At 41.0% G+C, this 14090-nt stretch overlaps 1 protein-coding gene across 1 annotated transcript; it reads right to left on the bottom strand.

The window, feature by feature from the left end:
• Window positions 1–6623, bottom strand: MANSC4 (MANSC domain containing 4). Its single transcript, XM_012739585.2, has 3 exons — window positions 5893–6623; window positions 2935–3069; window positions 1–674 (listed from the first exon to the last, which is right to left on the bottom strand). The coding sequence occupies exons 1-3, from the start codon at window positions 6119–6121 to the stop codon at window positions 1–3; spliced, it is 1038 nt and encodes a 345-aa protein (XP_012595039.2). The 5' UTR covers window positions 6122–6623.
• Window positions 6624–14090: the final 7467 nt, after the last annotated feature.

The raw sequence follows: 14090 nt of genomic DNA, 5'->3' as shown, positions 1-14090 counted from the left end.
TTAAGAGTTTTCCTTCAGAGTGTTACATTTTTTGGTTTGCCTGGATCCTGACTTCCTCCGCCCTAGCTTATATTGGCCCTGCTGCTTTTGACAGCATCCAGAAGCAAGGACGGCCATACAACAGCAAAGAAAGATGACAGAGGTACAAAGGGCCGCCGGAACCAGCCAGGCCTTTGGAGTCACAGATGCCCCATCGGAGGTCTCTTCTCCATTCGCAGATGTGTGGTTTCTGCTGTTGTACCCCTTGGTTTTGTTCAGTAACTGTTTGCTACTGTTGAGTTGGGATAGGACAGGCTTATGAGAAAGTTTTGTGTCTATGGGCACAAAGAAAGGAGAAATAGTCTTGTTATCTGGATTGCTGATGAAATCAGTACTTGGTGACACCGTATTTACCTTTGTGGTAATGGAGTCATTCAGGGAAGTGAAGCTTGCCCCAAAATCTGTGGTTAACTCCTTGGAATAACTGGTACCGTTTGTATTTACAACCAAATCTTGATGTGTGGTGGACAACGGAGCCTCCATTGACGGCATCATAGGGTTTATCACAGTGGTTTGTTGTTTATCTAAATTCATAGCTTTTAGAATCCTTAGTCTGTCCCACCTATCAGATGAAGAGCGGGTATTTAGGTATGTAGAAGGTAATTGTCCAAAAATCAGCAAATCCGGATCTATACCTGTAAGATAAATAAAGCATCAGTCATTTTATTTTTAATTTTGAAGAGAAAACTTTACAGCACAGTTTGGAGAAGTGTTGGATTTTGCGGTTATGAGTTACTGAACTAAGTTCTGTATTCAAGTTCTCCCACTGCAGACTTCTGAAAGGCTTAGAAACATGCTGGCTACATTTGAATGTATCTGAAATTCCTAGGGCACTTTGCAAGTTATGAACAAATGTGGCTACACCCAAGGAGAAGGCTTTGTGTCTGTCTGTCAGGGCTTTTGCACAACAACAGGGAGTGTTAGTGTGAATGCTGCAGAAACAGTAAACATTTGAGATACAATATTGCATTTTTATGGCCTGGCGGACACCTGTAATCCTAGCACTCTGGGAGGCCGAGGCCAGGAGTTCGAAACCAGCCTGAGCAAGAGCGAGACCCCGTCTCTACTATAAATAAAAAGAAATTAATTGGCCAACTAATATATACAGAAAAAAATTAGCCGGGCATGGTGGCGCATGCCTGTAGTCCCAGCTACTCGGGAGGCTGAGGCAGCAGGATCGCTTGAGGCCAGGAGTTTGAGGTTGCTGTGAGCTAGGCTGACGCCACAGCACTCACTCCAGCCTGGGAAACAAAGTGAGACTCTGTCTCAAAAAATATATATATATATTGCATTTTTAAATAAAGTTAAAACAGGGCCAGAGAATGGTGCCTGTATTCAAAATCATGAGCAAAGCCTTAAATCTCATCCCCTTTCAGTTCCTGAGGGTCCTGGTTTCTCTTTAGTATTTCCTCTCTTCTTTATACTAAAGTTCTTTCCCTTTGACTTCAGACGTGCAACACAAACTGCTTTGTCTTTAAAGGGGAAGAAAAAAGCCTCCCGGCAGCTTTCCAGTGGTCCCTGCTGGTGACCATTTCTCTCTCTCTCTTCCTGCAAACATGCCCACATCCATTGCTTCTGAGGAATTGTGTCCTTATTTCCTGATCACTTGATTCTCGTTGCTTCGGCTTCTTTCTTGCCCATGACACCTCTGGCCATCCTGTCCTTTAGATTCTTCTCCCAGGACTCCCTGGACCACAGACCCCCTCCCTTGCATTTTACCCCAGGTGGCCTGCCTCTCATTTTCACTTTCTTTTGCTAGTTCTATTCTTGTCCTAACCGGTTGTGCAGTTTCCGCGATCTTCACTCCTTGGTCTTCAGCTGTATTTTCTCTTCACCGCCCCTCCCCCTACACACCCACAAAGAGATTGTCCTCAGCTGTCACCACGACATAAATGGCACTGAAATCCATATCGCTGATTTTTTTTTCCCCTCCTTTTTGAGCTCTGATCTCATTTCTCCAGTGCTCTACTGGAGATTTTCACCGGGGACATCTCACATCATCTCTACCTGAATATGCCCAAAGCCAAAATCATCACGTCGGCATCCCGTCTCCTTCGTTGACATCACCATTTTTCCATTCCCTGCCGGAGTCTGTGCTGCAGAGTGATTTGGACTCCTCCCTCCTTCATTTCCTTCATTCAAAAGTTAACCATGTCCTATTTGCACTTTCTTCCCAGTATTCTGATAATTATCCCTCCTCTCCATCACAACTATGAGCACATCGTCCTGACCTTTATGTTTCCCTAACTAGAGTTTCTCCCCTGTGTCCTACATATAGTTTTCCTAGACTAAGATAACCAGACATTGCTTTATGGTGTTTTCTCATTAAAGGTCTTTGTGGTTCCCTGTTTCTGACAAAGTCAACCCCAGACTCTATCTGCAGTGCTTTTTGTTTGTTTGTTGAGACAAAGTCTTACTCTCTTGTCCAAGCTAGAGTGCTGGGGCATCAGCCTTGCTCACAGCAACCTCAAACTCCTGGGCTCAAGCAATCCTTCTGCCTCAGCCTCCCGAGTAGCTGGGACTACAGGCATGCACCACTGTGCCCAGCTAATTTTTTAAATATACTGTTAGTTGTCCAATTAATTTCTTTCTATTTTTAGTAGAGACGGGGTCTCGCTCTTGCTCAGGTTGGTTTCCAACTCCTGACCTTGAGCGATCCGCCCACCTCGGCCTCCCAGAGTGCTAGGATTACAGGCTTGAGCCACTGCACCCGGCCTAAAGGGAATTTTCTTTCAGGTTTCTGCCCTAGTTATCCAAAACTTTTCCAGGCAGAGTCACTGGAAAATGATGATTTAAAGACTTATACATGGCTATTGGTGGCCAATTTCTAGGCTACATGCCTCTACTAGAGTCTTACTAACATTCTTCAAAAGCCTTTAAACAGATAATCGTTACCGTCTGTTATGTTGTACAAAATGGCACTGGTTCCAGGTTCTAAAATGCAGCTCTCTAGTGTCGGGCAGTGGACATGCAGGCAGTTGACATTGTCATGAACAGGATCGTGGTAGAAGACAGCCACGTTACAGGAAACTGAAAGGGAAACAGGCAGAGTACATCTGCAGATGGTTTGGGTTTCCACCAGTGTGATGAGCTCTGAGTAACTTACAGTTTCTTTTAGGAACACCAGATTAACAATACGTGGCAGGGCTATGTTAAGACATTTTACAGAATGTTATGGACTACCGTAACTGCTTCTGTGAATGTGGAAAATGCCTTTTTAAAAGAAAGTAGCTACAGATTTCCTCTAAATAATCTTTCATGCCTTCCATTCCACACAGTATACCTGGAATCATTATTTTCTAGTCCCCGTATTTTACATTCATGAAAACTTGAACTAGCCACCAAAACCTGTTGGGACTTATATATCAGGTTTCTAGGTGCAATGCCCTCTCAGAACCCTGAGGGCCTGGGAATCACCAGAGAAAGAAATAAGAAAATAAAGGGATAAATGCTGTAGAAGAAGAGGGAGGAACAGGAAGGGTGAAAGAGTAACTCCTGGGAGAGGCCCAGGTGCAGCAGACCACTTGATCGTCCTTCTCGCCCCCGACTGCAGGTGCAAAACCCCATCCGAGGAAAAGCCTAGTGAGTGTCCTCTAACGAGGCAGGGAGTAGACAGGCAAGGATGTTAGCAGGTAGAATTCTACAGGGTAGGGGCACACAACTGTCTTGTGCTGTCTCCCTTTTTCTAAGCAAGTTTGCTATTTAAAACATGTTCTCTTACTTGTGGGAAACCTGAAGTCACCTTGGTCAAGTGCAGATCTTCAGTCTATCCTCCCTAAAGTGCAACACAGATTTTACTCCTGCTGCAGTGCAGTAGGACCACGTGATGTGAAATATCCATGGGCCAAAAGGTATTGACTTCTCTCTCTCTCTTTTTTTTTTTGAGACAGATTCTGGCTCTGTTGCCCAGGCTAGAGTGAGTGCCATGGCGTCAGCCTAGCTCACAGCAACCTCAAATTCCTGGGCTCAAGCGATCCTCCTTCCTGCCTCAGCCTCCTGAGTAGCTGGGACTACAGGCATGAGCCACCATGCCCGGGTAATTTTTTCTATATATATTTTTAGTTGGCCAATTTAACGGGGTCTCACTCTTGCTCAGGCTGGTTTCGAACTCCGGACCTTGAGCGATCCTCCCGCCTCGGCCTCTCAGAGTGCTAGGATTACAGGCGTGAGCCACCACACCCGGCCTTGGCTTCTTTAATAAACTAAGATTACAGAGGGATGGCACCTGACGACCAGACCTCAGCACGCCTACGGCTCTGTGGAATTGCTGCTGGCATAACCCTTACTGGTTCTGTGTGAGGGAGTTACATCTCCACCCTTACTTTCAGATAGCCTCATGTTTCACACCCTTTATTTTTCCAGAAGGAGAAGAACGGGGCAAAAGCTAGTTAATAATACATTGCTAATACATTATAGTTTACAAATACATTCCCCGAGGACTATGTTACAAAGTTTAAGGGAAAGGAATAATTTAAAAAAAATCAAATTTAAGACCTTTACTCTTCTGATAAAGTAGTTGATTCTGTAGAGAAAAATTTGGAAAGAAGTTTTACACTCCTTACATAAATTTCAGAGTACCAGCTCTGAGCAGGATTGTGGCATTTTAAAGTTATGGCTTCCAATAAAAATTGGGCTGTGCCTTCCTGCCCTTTCTTGTTCTGAAGGAAGAAAGCCACACAACTTGGAAGTTACAGAGGCTCTAAAATCACGGGATTGTACTGGATGATTACAGGGGAGTGTCCCTGACAGTCCAGAGGCCAGCTTTCCTGGTGTGGAGAGTCAGGTAAATTCACGCCGTGGGGAGACTCAGAAACCGTACTGCCCCTTCCCCAGTTGGGAGTTAGAAGCATCTGGAAGTTAGAAATCGGAAAAAGATTCCCCTTTATTAAGTCAATTGTTCTCTTTGTGCCTGATAACTTTCGAGGCCTTGGCCTATGACAGCTTCTCACATTGTGGTCTCTTGACGGTCCCTTTTATATTCTCCAAGGAGCTCTAATTTTCATCTTGGAAATCTCACATTCATCACTGGAAAAGAGGTGTGGGCAATTAATAAGTTTGTGTCAAACCATGCACAGAAAGTGTGGCACAACCAAGGGAATTATTTTAAAGTGCTAGGTTGCTTTTGTTGTTTCTTTTTAAGTAGCTTTAAAACCTTGGAAAAATGAAAAAGAAATGAAAGAAGTCTTTAGGCAATGGTAACTTGAAATTCTACAACAGTGAAACATTTTCCTGATAGCAGGCCTTGATCATATTGTCTGAGGGATGCCTATACCTGGATTCTATATGACAGACAAAATATCTATTAGGAAAATTTGAAAATAGGATTTTGTTTTCTTTTTGCTATTTGACATATATCACCCGATTCTTTCAAAACATGAATCACACTCAAAATTCCTGTTCAATACATTCCACATTTGTTTAACTCAAACAAGCACATTTTAAAAATTTGATGTGACACTAACATCACCAAAAGGTACTTTAAAAAAGAAGTTATTATAAACATTTTTGAAATCATATGTGTTATATTTTGGGCCATAAAACTATTGTTAGTTAACCCTGGAGGAAATATTTTCATTTAGCGCTTTGGTGAAGAAAGGATTCTCTGCTTCCTGCAGGTTCTATAGCATTCTGGGTCGTTATTAGATTTGTAAACAGAGCCTGCTTGGGTGCAGACAGCAAAGTCAGTTTCAATGGGGCTTCTCTCCTCCTCCCACCCTCCCCCCTTCCTCATTTCAGGGCATTTTCTCTAGTCCTTTTCAACTACTCACTGGCCTCTGCCTAGGACTCCTTACTTAGGTCTGCAGGCTTGGACGTTTCCTCTTATTTTTGCTCAAGCATATGGTTAATACTTACCATCCTTCCTGAGACAGCAGCTCCTGCTGCATTTCTGGCCAGTGCTTTCAGAATAGTACTTCAAGAACAGGGCTCCCAGCTTCTGAGACTCCTCCAGATTGATCAGAAGCCCCGGGAAGCGACGGATCCAGCAGTCTCTGTAAAAAACGGTGGGTGAGCAGATAGAGTCTGATGTCCACCCCATGCTCAGGAGCAATATCACATCTGCTGCCACCACTGCCGCGTGCATTTCTCTGGTGTGCAGGAAGACTCAGAGAGAAGTCTGATGTCCAGGTAGAAGCTAAACATCAGGGTTTAGGACAGTCTCTGGAACTTCTGGGCTGTTGCTAAAGGGAGAACGTCCTTGGGGCTTTTCTGGAGGGACACCATCTAGAAAAAGGAGGCCATTCTTTGCATATTGATTCTTCTTTTCTTTCTTCCCAATTGAGCCGGAGGTGAACATTTGACTTCTTGCCGTTCTTTCTGGACACTTTCCAGGCGATTTCAATACCTTGTCCCTTAGCCTCTTGAAGATGTGGATTCTCTCCTCCGCTTTTCTTCTTTCTCTTGAAAGTGAATAGTCACAGACACCTTTTGCTAAGTAAATATAAAGACAAGTGGAAATCCTACTCCAGAGTCTTTCTGAGGAAAATAATGGTTCAGTCACTTGACGTCAGATAAAGGAAGGATCCAATTCACTAGAAACAAGACATCTTTTTGTGAGGGCACTTGTGTATGGTTTTTAAAGAACTTGTGACTGCAGATTTTTTTTTTTAAATCATTTCTTTATTTCTTTGAATTTAAGTTCTGGCATTCAGGTTATAAGAAAATCAGTTTGTACACTGGTTTAGGTTTTTTTTTTTCCTTACTAAAAAAAAATAGCCCGTGAAAGTAAATAAAATCTGAAAATGAACTAGAATTTAAAATTTTAATATTTCAGTGATTGAGAAAACATTGAATGTAGATCCTAGTTACTTCTTGGGGCAAGGTATTTTTTGTAAAGGCCAGTCACAAACTTCCTTCTTGAAAGAAGAGTAAAGATTCCTCCAAAAGAATATGCTAATAATGGAATACAATACCCATTAAGGTATATACTTTTCAAATAAGGATAAAAAATGTAATTTATGGTGAAAATTGTGAACAGGTTCAAGGTGGGGGATTGTCTAATCTGTTTTCTGATATTTACATTTGCAAGCTATAAAGGAGACTTCTTCATGAAATATATACATACAACAGAAGTAGTTGCTAAGAAATATGCATTAGAGAAATGATGAAATAGCTTTAAATTTCTAAATATTAATAAAATCAGTTCAATTGCAATGCCAAAACATTTGAAAAGGCAGTGAAAAATATCCTCTTGCTTTTGTGAATGTTGTGGGTTCCATATCCCATGATGTCCAAGGTAACACATTAGTTCAAAGCATAGGACTGTTGCTTTTCTGTATCCATTTTTATATGAAGCATAAGTTATAATCAGCTTTTGGCATGAAGTACTGTTCCTTTAAAAAAAACAAAGATGAAACTTTTTCTAACCTGTGATCTGTGTTTCTTTTATACCTTTTTGTACAATGACTCATTCACCTCCTTAACACAAAAATGTTAACATTCTTTGAACTTTTATCTTTCCACCTGTTTCCTAATAATAGGCACCCTAATTATCACATATCTTTTGATTTTTAGAAACATACTGTATTAACAATCGATAATGAAGAGGAAAATATTTAAGACTGAATAACTTTAAAAATGAAACATTTCACTTTCTTCTGAGAAAAAAATTATATCATGCACTAGTTCCTAAACTTGCACAAGCCACATAAAATACACCAAGAATGACAAATATTTCATTCTAATGAACTTCTTATATAGAGCAAGTTTCAGTTGCTTACCTGCGAAGACTCAGACTGTTCCATCTGTTCTGAAGGGAAGAGAGATTTTCTAATGGCAAAGCATGGGACAGATGAGTAACAAAAAATTACTCTCTGTTTTTTGTGAGATTCTATAGCTATTTCTATTAGAAAATGCCCTTGAGACATACACTAGATGGTCTATTTTCTAATCTAATGATCTCTTAGTCTTTGAGTCACAGTAAATGTAACTTCTTTTGTGTAATATATAATCCCTTGAAGTTCTCATGTTCCCTGCAGGAATAATGGAACAATCCACAATTGTTTAACCCTTTTGCTGCCAAATAATATTAAAAAATGGAGGTCAAAGTTTCATTTTAAAGGATCTACAAGTTGCAATGTGAAAGCATGGTTTACAATTTTAAAAATATATTTTTGCGGTGATTGCATTAACATTAAGTCTGAAATGGGTAACTTCTTGGGGCTAAGTATTTTGGAAAGGAATGGTAGAAACTGGAATGCAGGGGCAGAAAGTTTCAAACTTTCCATATGAGATTCCCACAACAGTTTCAAACTTATCTATATGAGATGAAATTGCAGAAATCAGGAGCAACTGCAACTTTAAGTCAAAAGTTGGCATACAGCCTTAGTTACAAATCTTATCAAATACCCAGAACCATTACAGTTTTCAATGTGGTAATATATTATTAATATATTTATTTCTAAGAGGGTGCTTTTGGGAGGGGTTCAAACATATGATTCATACCTTAAAAACTACTGATAGCCTGATTCTATAGCTCCTGGGGGTGGTGGGGGGAGGGACCAGGATTCTTATTTTTTACAAGTGTCCCAAGTGACTTCTTAATATTTTTTGGAAAACATTGATATAGATGACTAAAATAAATGGAAATTTTGCCTAATGAGTTTTGCCTAACAAGTTTTGCCTAAATAGAGCCATTTTTAAGACCTCGTACTACTTTTATCTCACTTAAATTACTTTGTAAGCTTTGACAAATGGAAAGTATTTCAGTTTTGCTTGTTAAAAAACAAAAAGAAATAAAGTTGTTTTAGAAATACTGGAGGAACTAAAAATCCAGAAATAAATAATTTTTGAGTGGTAGTGAAGTAATAGCATAGGTTTACTAAATTCAAAAGACATTTGGAAAATAGACAATATTTCACCTGTATTTTAAAATTGCAAATTATATTATATGCTTAACATTTTCATTTCATTTGTGATAAAATTCATGGCTATTACTTTTTTTTTTTTTTTTTTTTTTTTGAGACAGAGTCTCGCTTTGTTGCCCAGGCTAGTGTGAGTGTCAGCCTAGCTCACAGCAACCTCAAACTCCTGGGCTCGAGCGATCCTTCTGTCTCAGCCTCCCAAGTAGCTGGGACTACAGGCATGCGCCACCATGCCCGGCTAATTTTTTATATATATATCAGTTGGCCAATTAGTTTCTTTCTATTTATAGTAGAGACGGGGTCTCGCTCTTGCTCAGGCTGGTTTTGAACTCCTGACCTTGAGCAATCCGGCCCGCCTCGGCCTCCCAGAGAGCTAGGATTACAGGCGTGAGCCACCGCGCCCGGCCCATGGCTATTACTTTTTAAAATAGGGCTTCAAAATTTTAATTATGTCATTAATTTTTATTTAAAATCTTTTTTGCTCTTATTATAATAAATTGGTATATGTTCACTTTAAGAATGCAAACCACAGAGAAAACTACAAAAAGAAATAAAAACTATTCAAGCTCTTACAATCTTAACATCTTGGCAAACATTTTTCTGGATATTGCTACTTAAAAATATGTAAAGTGTCAAAAGACAAAATTATAACAAATTTAGTTTAAAGATTTTAATTGGCTTTTATTTGTGATTTTAGAATTGAGCAACACTTCATCCTATAAAATCCAATGAGCTCAGCAGAGGAGGTGGGCTTTTTTGATAGAAAAGAGCCAAGGAAAGCAAAAATGGAAAACAAAAAGCAGAGCGGTCATTTAAAGTAACATTTTGGTAAAAGTTAAAGCAGAGGGCCCTTCCTTATCATGCTGGCTAAAACTGGTGGGTTTGGGGATCTGGCTATTATCTCTCTTCTGATGAGATCTTAGTCTTGGCCAGTGGTGAGGAACTGCAGCATAATTAACTTCATTTTGGTTTGGTCTGTTGGGTCTAGTGCAGGAGTCAGTTTAAACCAATGACCTCCTATAAATTTTTTTTTTTTTTGAGACAGAGTCTCGCTTTGTTGCCCAGGCTAGAGTGAGTGCCATGGTGTCAGCCTAGCTCACAGCCTCAAACTCCTGGGCTCAAGCAATCCTTCTGCCTCAGCCTCCCGAGTAGTTGGGACTACAGGCATGTGCCACCATGCCTGGCTAATTTTTTCTATATATATTAGTTGGCCAATTAATTTCTTTCTATCTATAGTAGAGACGGGGCCTCGCTCTTGCTCAGGCTGGTTTCGAACTCCTGACCTCCAGCAATCCACCCGCCTCGGCCTCCCGGAGAGCTAGGATTACAGGTGTGAGCCACCGCGCCCGGCCTCTCCTATAAATTTTATTTAACAGTATATAGTTTTACCTAAATGGAATTATCCTGTTCCAGAATCTTTTTTTTTTTTTAAATACAACTTAATATAAAATTTTTCAGTTCCTCTAAAGAAAGATCTACATTAAAAGTTATAATGGCTCTATGGTATTTCATTCTACTATACCAAAATGTACTCTGCAACTTAGCTTCCTCAGCTGCAAAAAAAATTTTTTTTGAGACAAGGCCTCCTTCTTTAGCCCAGACTGTTCTCGAAATCCTGATCTCAAGTGATCCTCCCACCTCAGCCTCCCAAAGTGCTGGGATTATAGGAATGAGCCACCACACCCTGTCATGCCATAAAATATTATAAAAATAGTGTTGTAATTCTTGTAAAGCATGCACAACAGTGCCTGGCGCATAGTAAACTCAATAAATATTAGCTATTATACATTGTTGTTTTCCAGTTTTTTGTTTTTTTTTGAGACAGAGTCTCGATTTGTTGCCCAGGCTAGAGTGAGTGCCGTGGCGTCAGCCTAGCTCACAGCAACCTCAAACTCCTGGGCTCGAGTGATCCTTCTGCCTCAGCCTCCCGGGTAGCTGGGACTACAGGCATGCGCCACCATGCCCGGCTAATTTTTTTTTTTTATATATATATCAGTTGGCCAATTAATTTCTTTCTATTTGTAGTAGAGACGGGGTCTCGCTCTTGCTCAGGCTGGTTTTGAACTCCTGACCTTGAGCAATCCGCCCGCCTCGGCCTCCCAAGAGCTAGGATTACAGGCGTGAGCCACAGCGCCCGGCCATCCAGTTTTTTATTATTAAAAGCAATACTGTGAAAAATATCTTGTATTAAGATTTTTTTGCACTCGCCAGGTAAAAAGGTGTATTTTCCAAAAATTCTTTGAAAAATTGCCTGAGTCTGACTCTGACTTTAGTCTTTTGTAAAGCAGATGGTGATATAAAGTGCTTGATCATAGTATCATAAAGGCCAGTCTTTAGTATTCAATTATCAATGATGGATCTATAAAATTATATCTCCAGTTACATAAAGCAATATTTTCATGAAGTCTGGAAATAATATTGAAGGCTGGGTGCAGCTTTGGGAGGCTGCTGCAGGAGAATCACTTGAGCCCAGGAGTTCGAGACCAGCCTAGGCAACAAAATGAGATCCTTTCTCTACAACATAATAATAATAATAATAAAATTAGCTGGATGTGATGGTGTATGCCTGTAGTTATTGTAGGTCTTTGTAAATAAAGTAGTTTACATTGCTTTGGCTTTGCATTTCTAGTTTAATAGAAAGCTTACTGTGTAACTTATTAAAATGATCTGATCGTTTAAGATGCTCCTAGGCCTAAGTGACGTTATTGTCATGTCAGGAGCCAGAAAGCTTGTAGGATCAGTACCTAGTATTGTCGGACTACCACTCCAGGCTCCCTGTCCAATCTGATTTTGAGCTGATAATATTACTGTGCTTGAACTGCTTTCTAAAGCACGTCATTCTTTGGGGATGATTTCGGCCTCTTTTAAAAAGGCAAGAAAATACCAGTCTGAGGCATATCTATGACAGTCGGGAAGCAAAAGCAGCCATTAGTAAAAGATTCTAGAGACAGAGGAGACTAAGGGCCTGTTCTTCATGGCTGACCCACTGAATCTGGCATTTGTCACTGACTGAGGCACAAACAAATCCCAGGTCCAAGCCTTTTTGATACTGGGGCACCTCCCAGCAAAAGTCCCCCAGCCTAATGCCTAATACCAGATGTTATACTTTCCCTTCCCAAAGAGGCTGCTAAATCCATGATCATTTCCCCTTCCCACCAAAGCTTACAATGTCTCACTGCACCGTCATTGAGAATGGACGTGTGAGAGAAGTCCCTGTGAAAATGGAGTCTTATCAGTAATGATTTAAAGGCCAGGTGGAACAAGGTGAAGAGCTGGACATTTAATTAGACCAGTCATAGATCCATTTTTGTTTCCTTCAATTTTTTCAAGGAGGCCGGAATCTACTAGAATTTTTTCTCTTATAAATTTTAGTTCCTTATCCCTGTTGTATTATAAGGAAGATAATGGATGACAACACCTTACTGTGAATCCACTCAATTACATAGTAAGAAGCACAGATGGGGCCGGGTGCAGCTTTGGGAGGCCGCTGCAGGAGAATCACTTGAGCCCAGGAGTTCGAGACCAGCTTAGGCAACAAAATGAGATCCTTTCTCTACAAAATAATAATAACAATAATAATAAAATTAGCTGGATGTGATGGTGTATGCCTGTAGTCCTAGCTACTCTGGAGGCTGAAATGGGATGAGTACAGGAGTTCAAGACTGCAGTGAACAGTGATTGATTGCAGGGCTGTACTCTAGCCTGGCCTACAAAGACTCTCAAAAAAAAAAAAAAAAAAAAAGCACAAATGTAACCAGTGTGTTGTTGAAAGGCTTTCTGTTTTATCTATATGATTTTCTTTTCTTCTCTGGTTGTTAATCCTTCCTCCTTCCTAATATAAAATGTTAATCAGCATAGAGGAAATGTACTTATGAAGAAAAGATTATTTAACAACTTTTTTTTTTTTTTGAAACAGAGTTTCACTCTGTTGCCCAGGCTAGAGTGCCATGGCATCAGCCTAGCTTACAGCAACCTCAAACTCCTGGGCTCAAGCAATCCTTCCACCTCAGCCTCCGGAGTAGCTGGGACTACAGGCATGCACCACTATCCCCAGCTAATTTTTTCTCTATATATTTTTAGAGAAATTTTAGAAATCAGAGAAATTTTAGAAATTAGCCCAACTAATTTCTATTCTTTTAGTAGAGACGTGGTCTCACTCTTTCTCAGGCTGGTCTCGAACTCCTGAGCTCATATGATCCTCCCTCTTAGGCCTCCCAGAGTGCTAAGATTACAGGCGTGAGCCACCGCACCCAGCCTATTTAACAATTGATCATTCAAGAAGAAAGCTGAAGCTTGTAAGTAGAAAAAAAAAAATCTAAACACATCTCCAACGACTATTCTAGATGTTTCTCAAATCTTTGGTCTGGTGAACATTTCTTCAAGATATTTTTGTAAAATAAGAGCGAACACACCCTCTGCTTCCTCCCAGTCTTTGTCTCTCCTTCTACCCAAAGGTAGTCTGACAATATTTTTCTCTCCTTTGTTATGGGATTAATCCATGAGCATAATAATCCTTCCTATTATTATTTGGGGTAAGCCTTCTAACTGCAATGTTCAGTGAGAGAAGATGGGGAAGAAGTGGTGTCTCTTGGTAGTCCTGACAATGCGGCCAGCAGGTAGAGTAAGAGGTGGCAAGAAAAGCCACCTCTGTAGGCAAATAGCGCAAAAGCGGCCACACCTTCTGCCCAAGATAGCATTCCCTAATGGCTAGCCCGACCCAACTGGAGTAGGAAAAGCAATGGCCATTACAAAATATGATTTTAAAACAGAAAGGCACGTGATGTAACTTTATTTAGTGGAGCTGTACTTTCATCTTTCTTTCAATAACAGAGAGAGGACAGCGACCCGCAGCAGCAAATGCAAGCTTCCCTGCTTCCCAACCCTGTCCGTGTGTGCGCCCCGCACCCAGGCGCTGGGCCCTGCAGACCCTGCTGCCACCTGCCTGGACCGTCTGGGAGATGGCTCCTACACAAGGACCCTATCAGACAGTCAGCTCTAGGTGCCACCAAATTGCCCAGAGACGGCCTGCGTGCCTCAGCCCACAGAGACACGATGTCAGACGGGGCCAGGAGGGCGCCCCCAGGTGTGATGTCTTTTTGATTCTCTCCACCCGAGCCTCCCTTCGTCCCTTTCCCCCAACACTCTTTTTTTTTCTCTTTCGCCCTAGTAAAGCAGCGTGGAAGAGCGAGC

Source organism: Microcebus murinus, chromosome 10 (assembly GCF_040939455.1).
Source record: "Microcebus murinus isolate Inina chromosome 10, M.murinus_Inina_mat1.0, whole genome shotgun sequence".
NCBI lineage: Eukaryota > Metazoa > Chordata > Mammalia > Primates > Cheirogaleidae > Microcebus > Microcebus murinus.
This window is presented reverse-complemented; position numbering and strand designations above follow the sequence as displayed.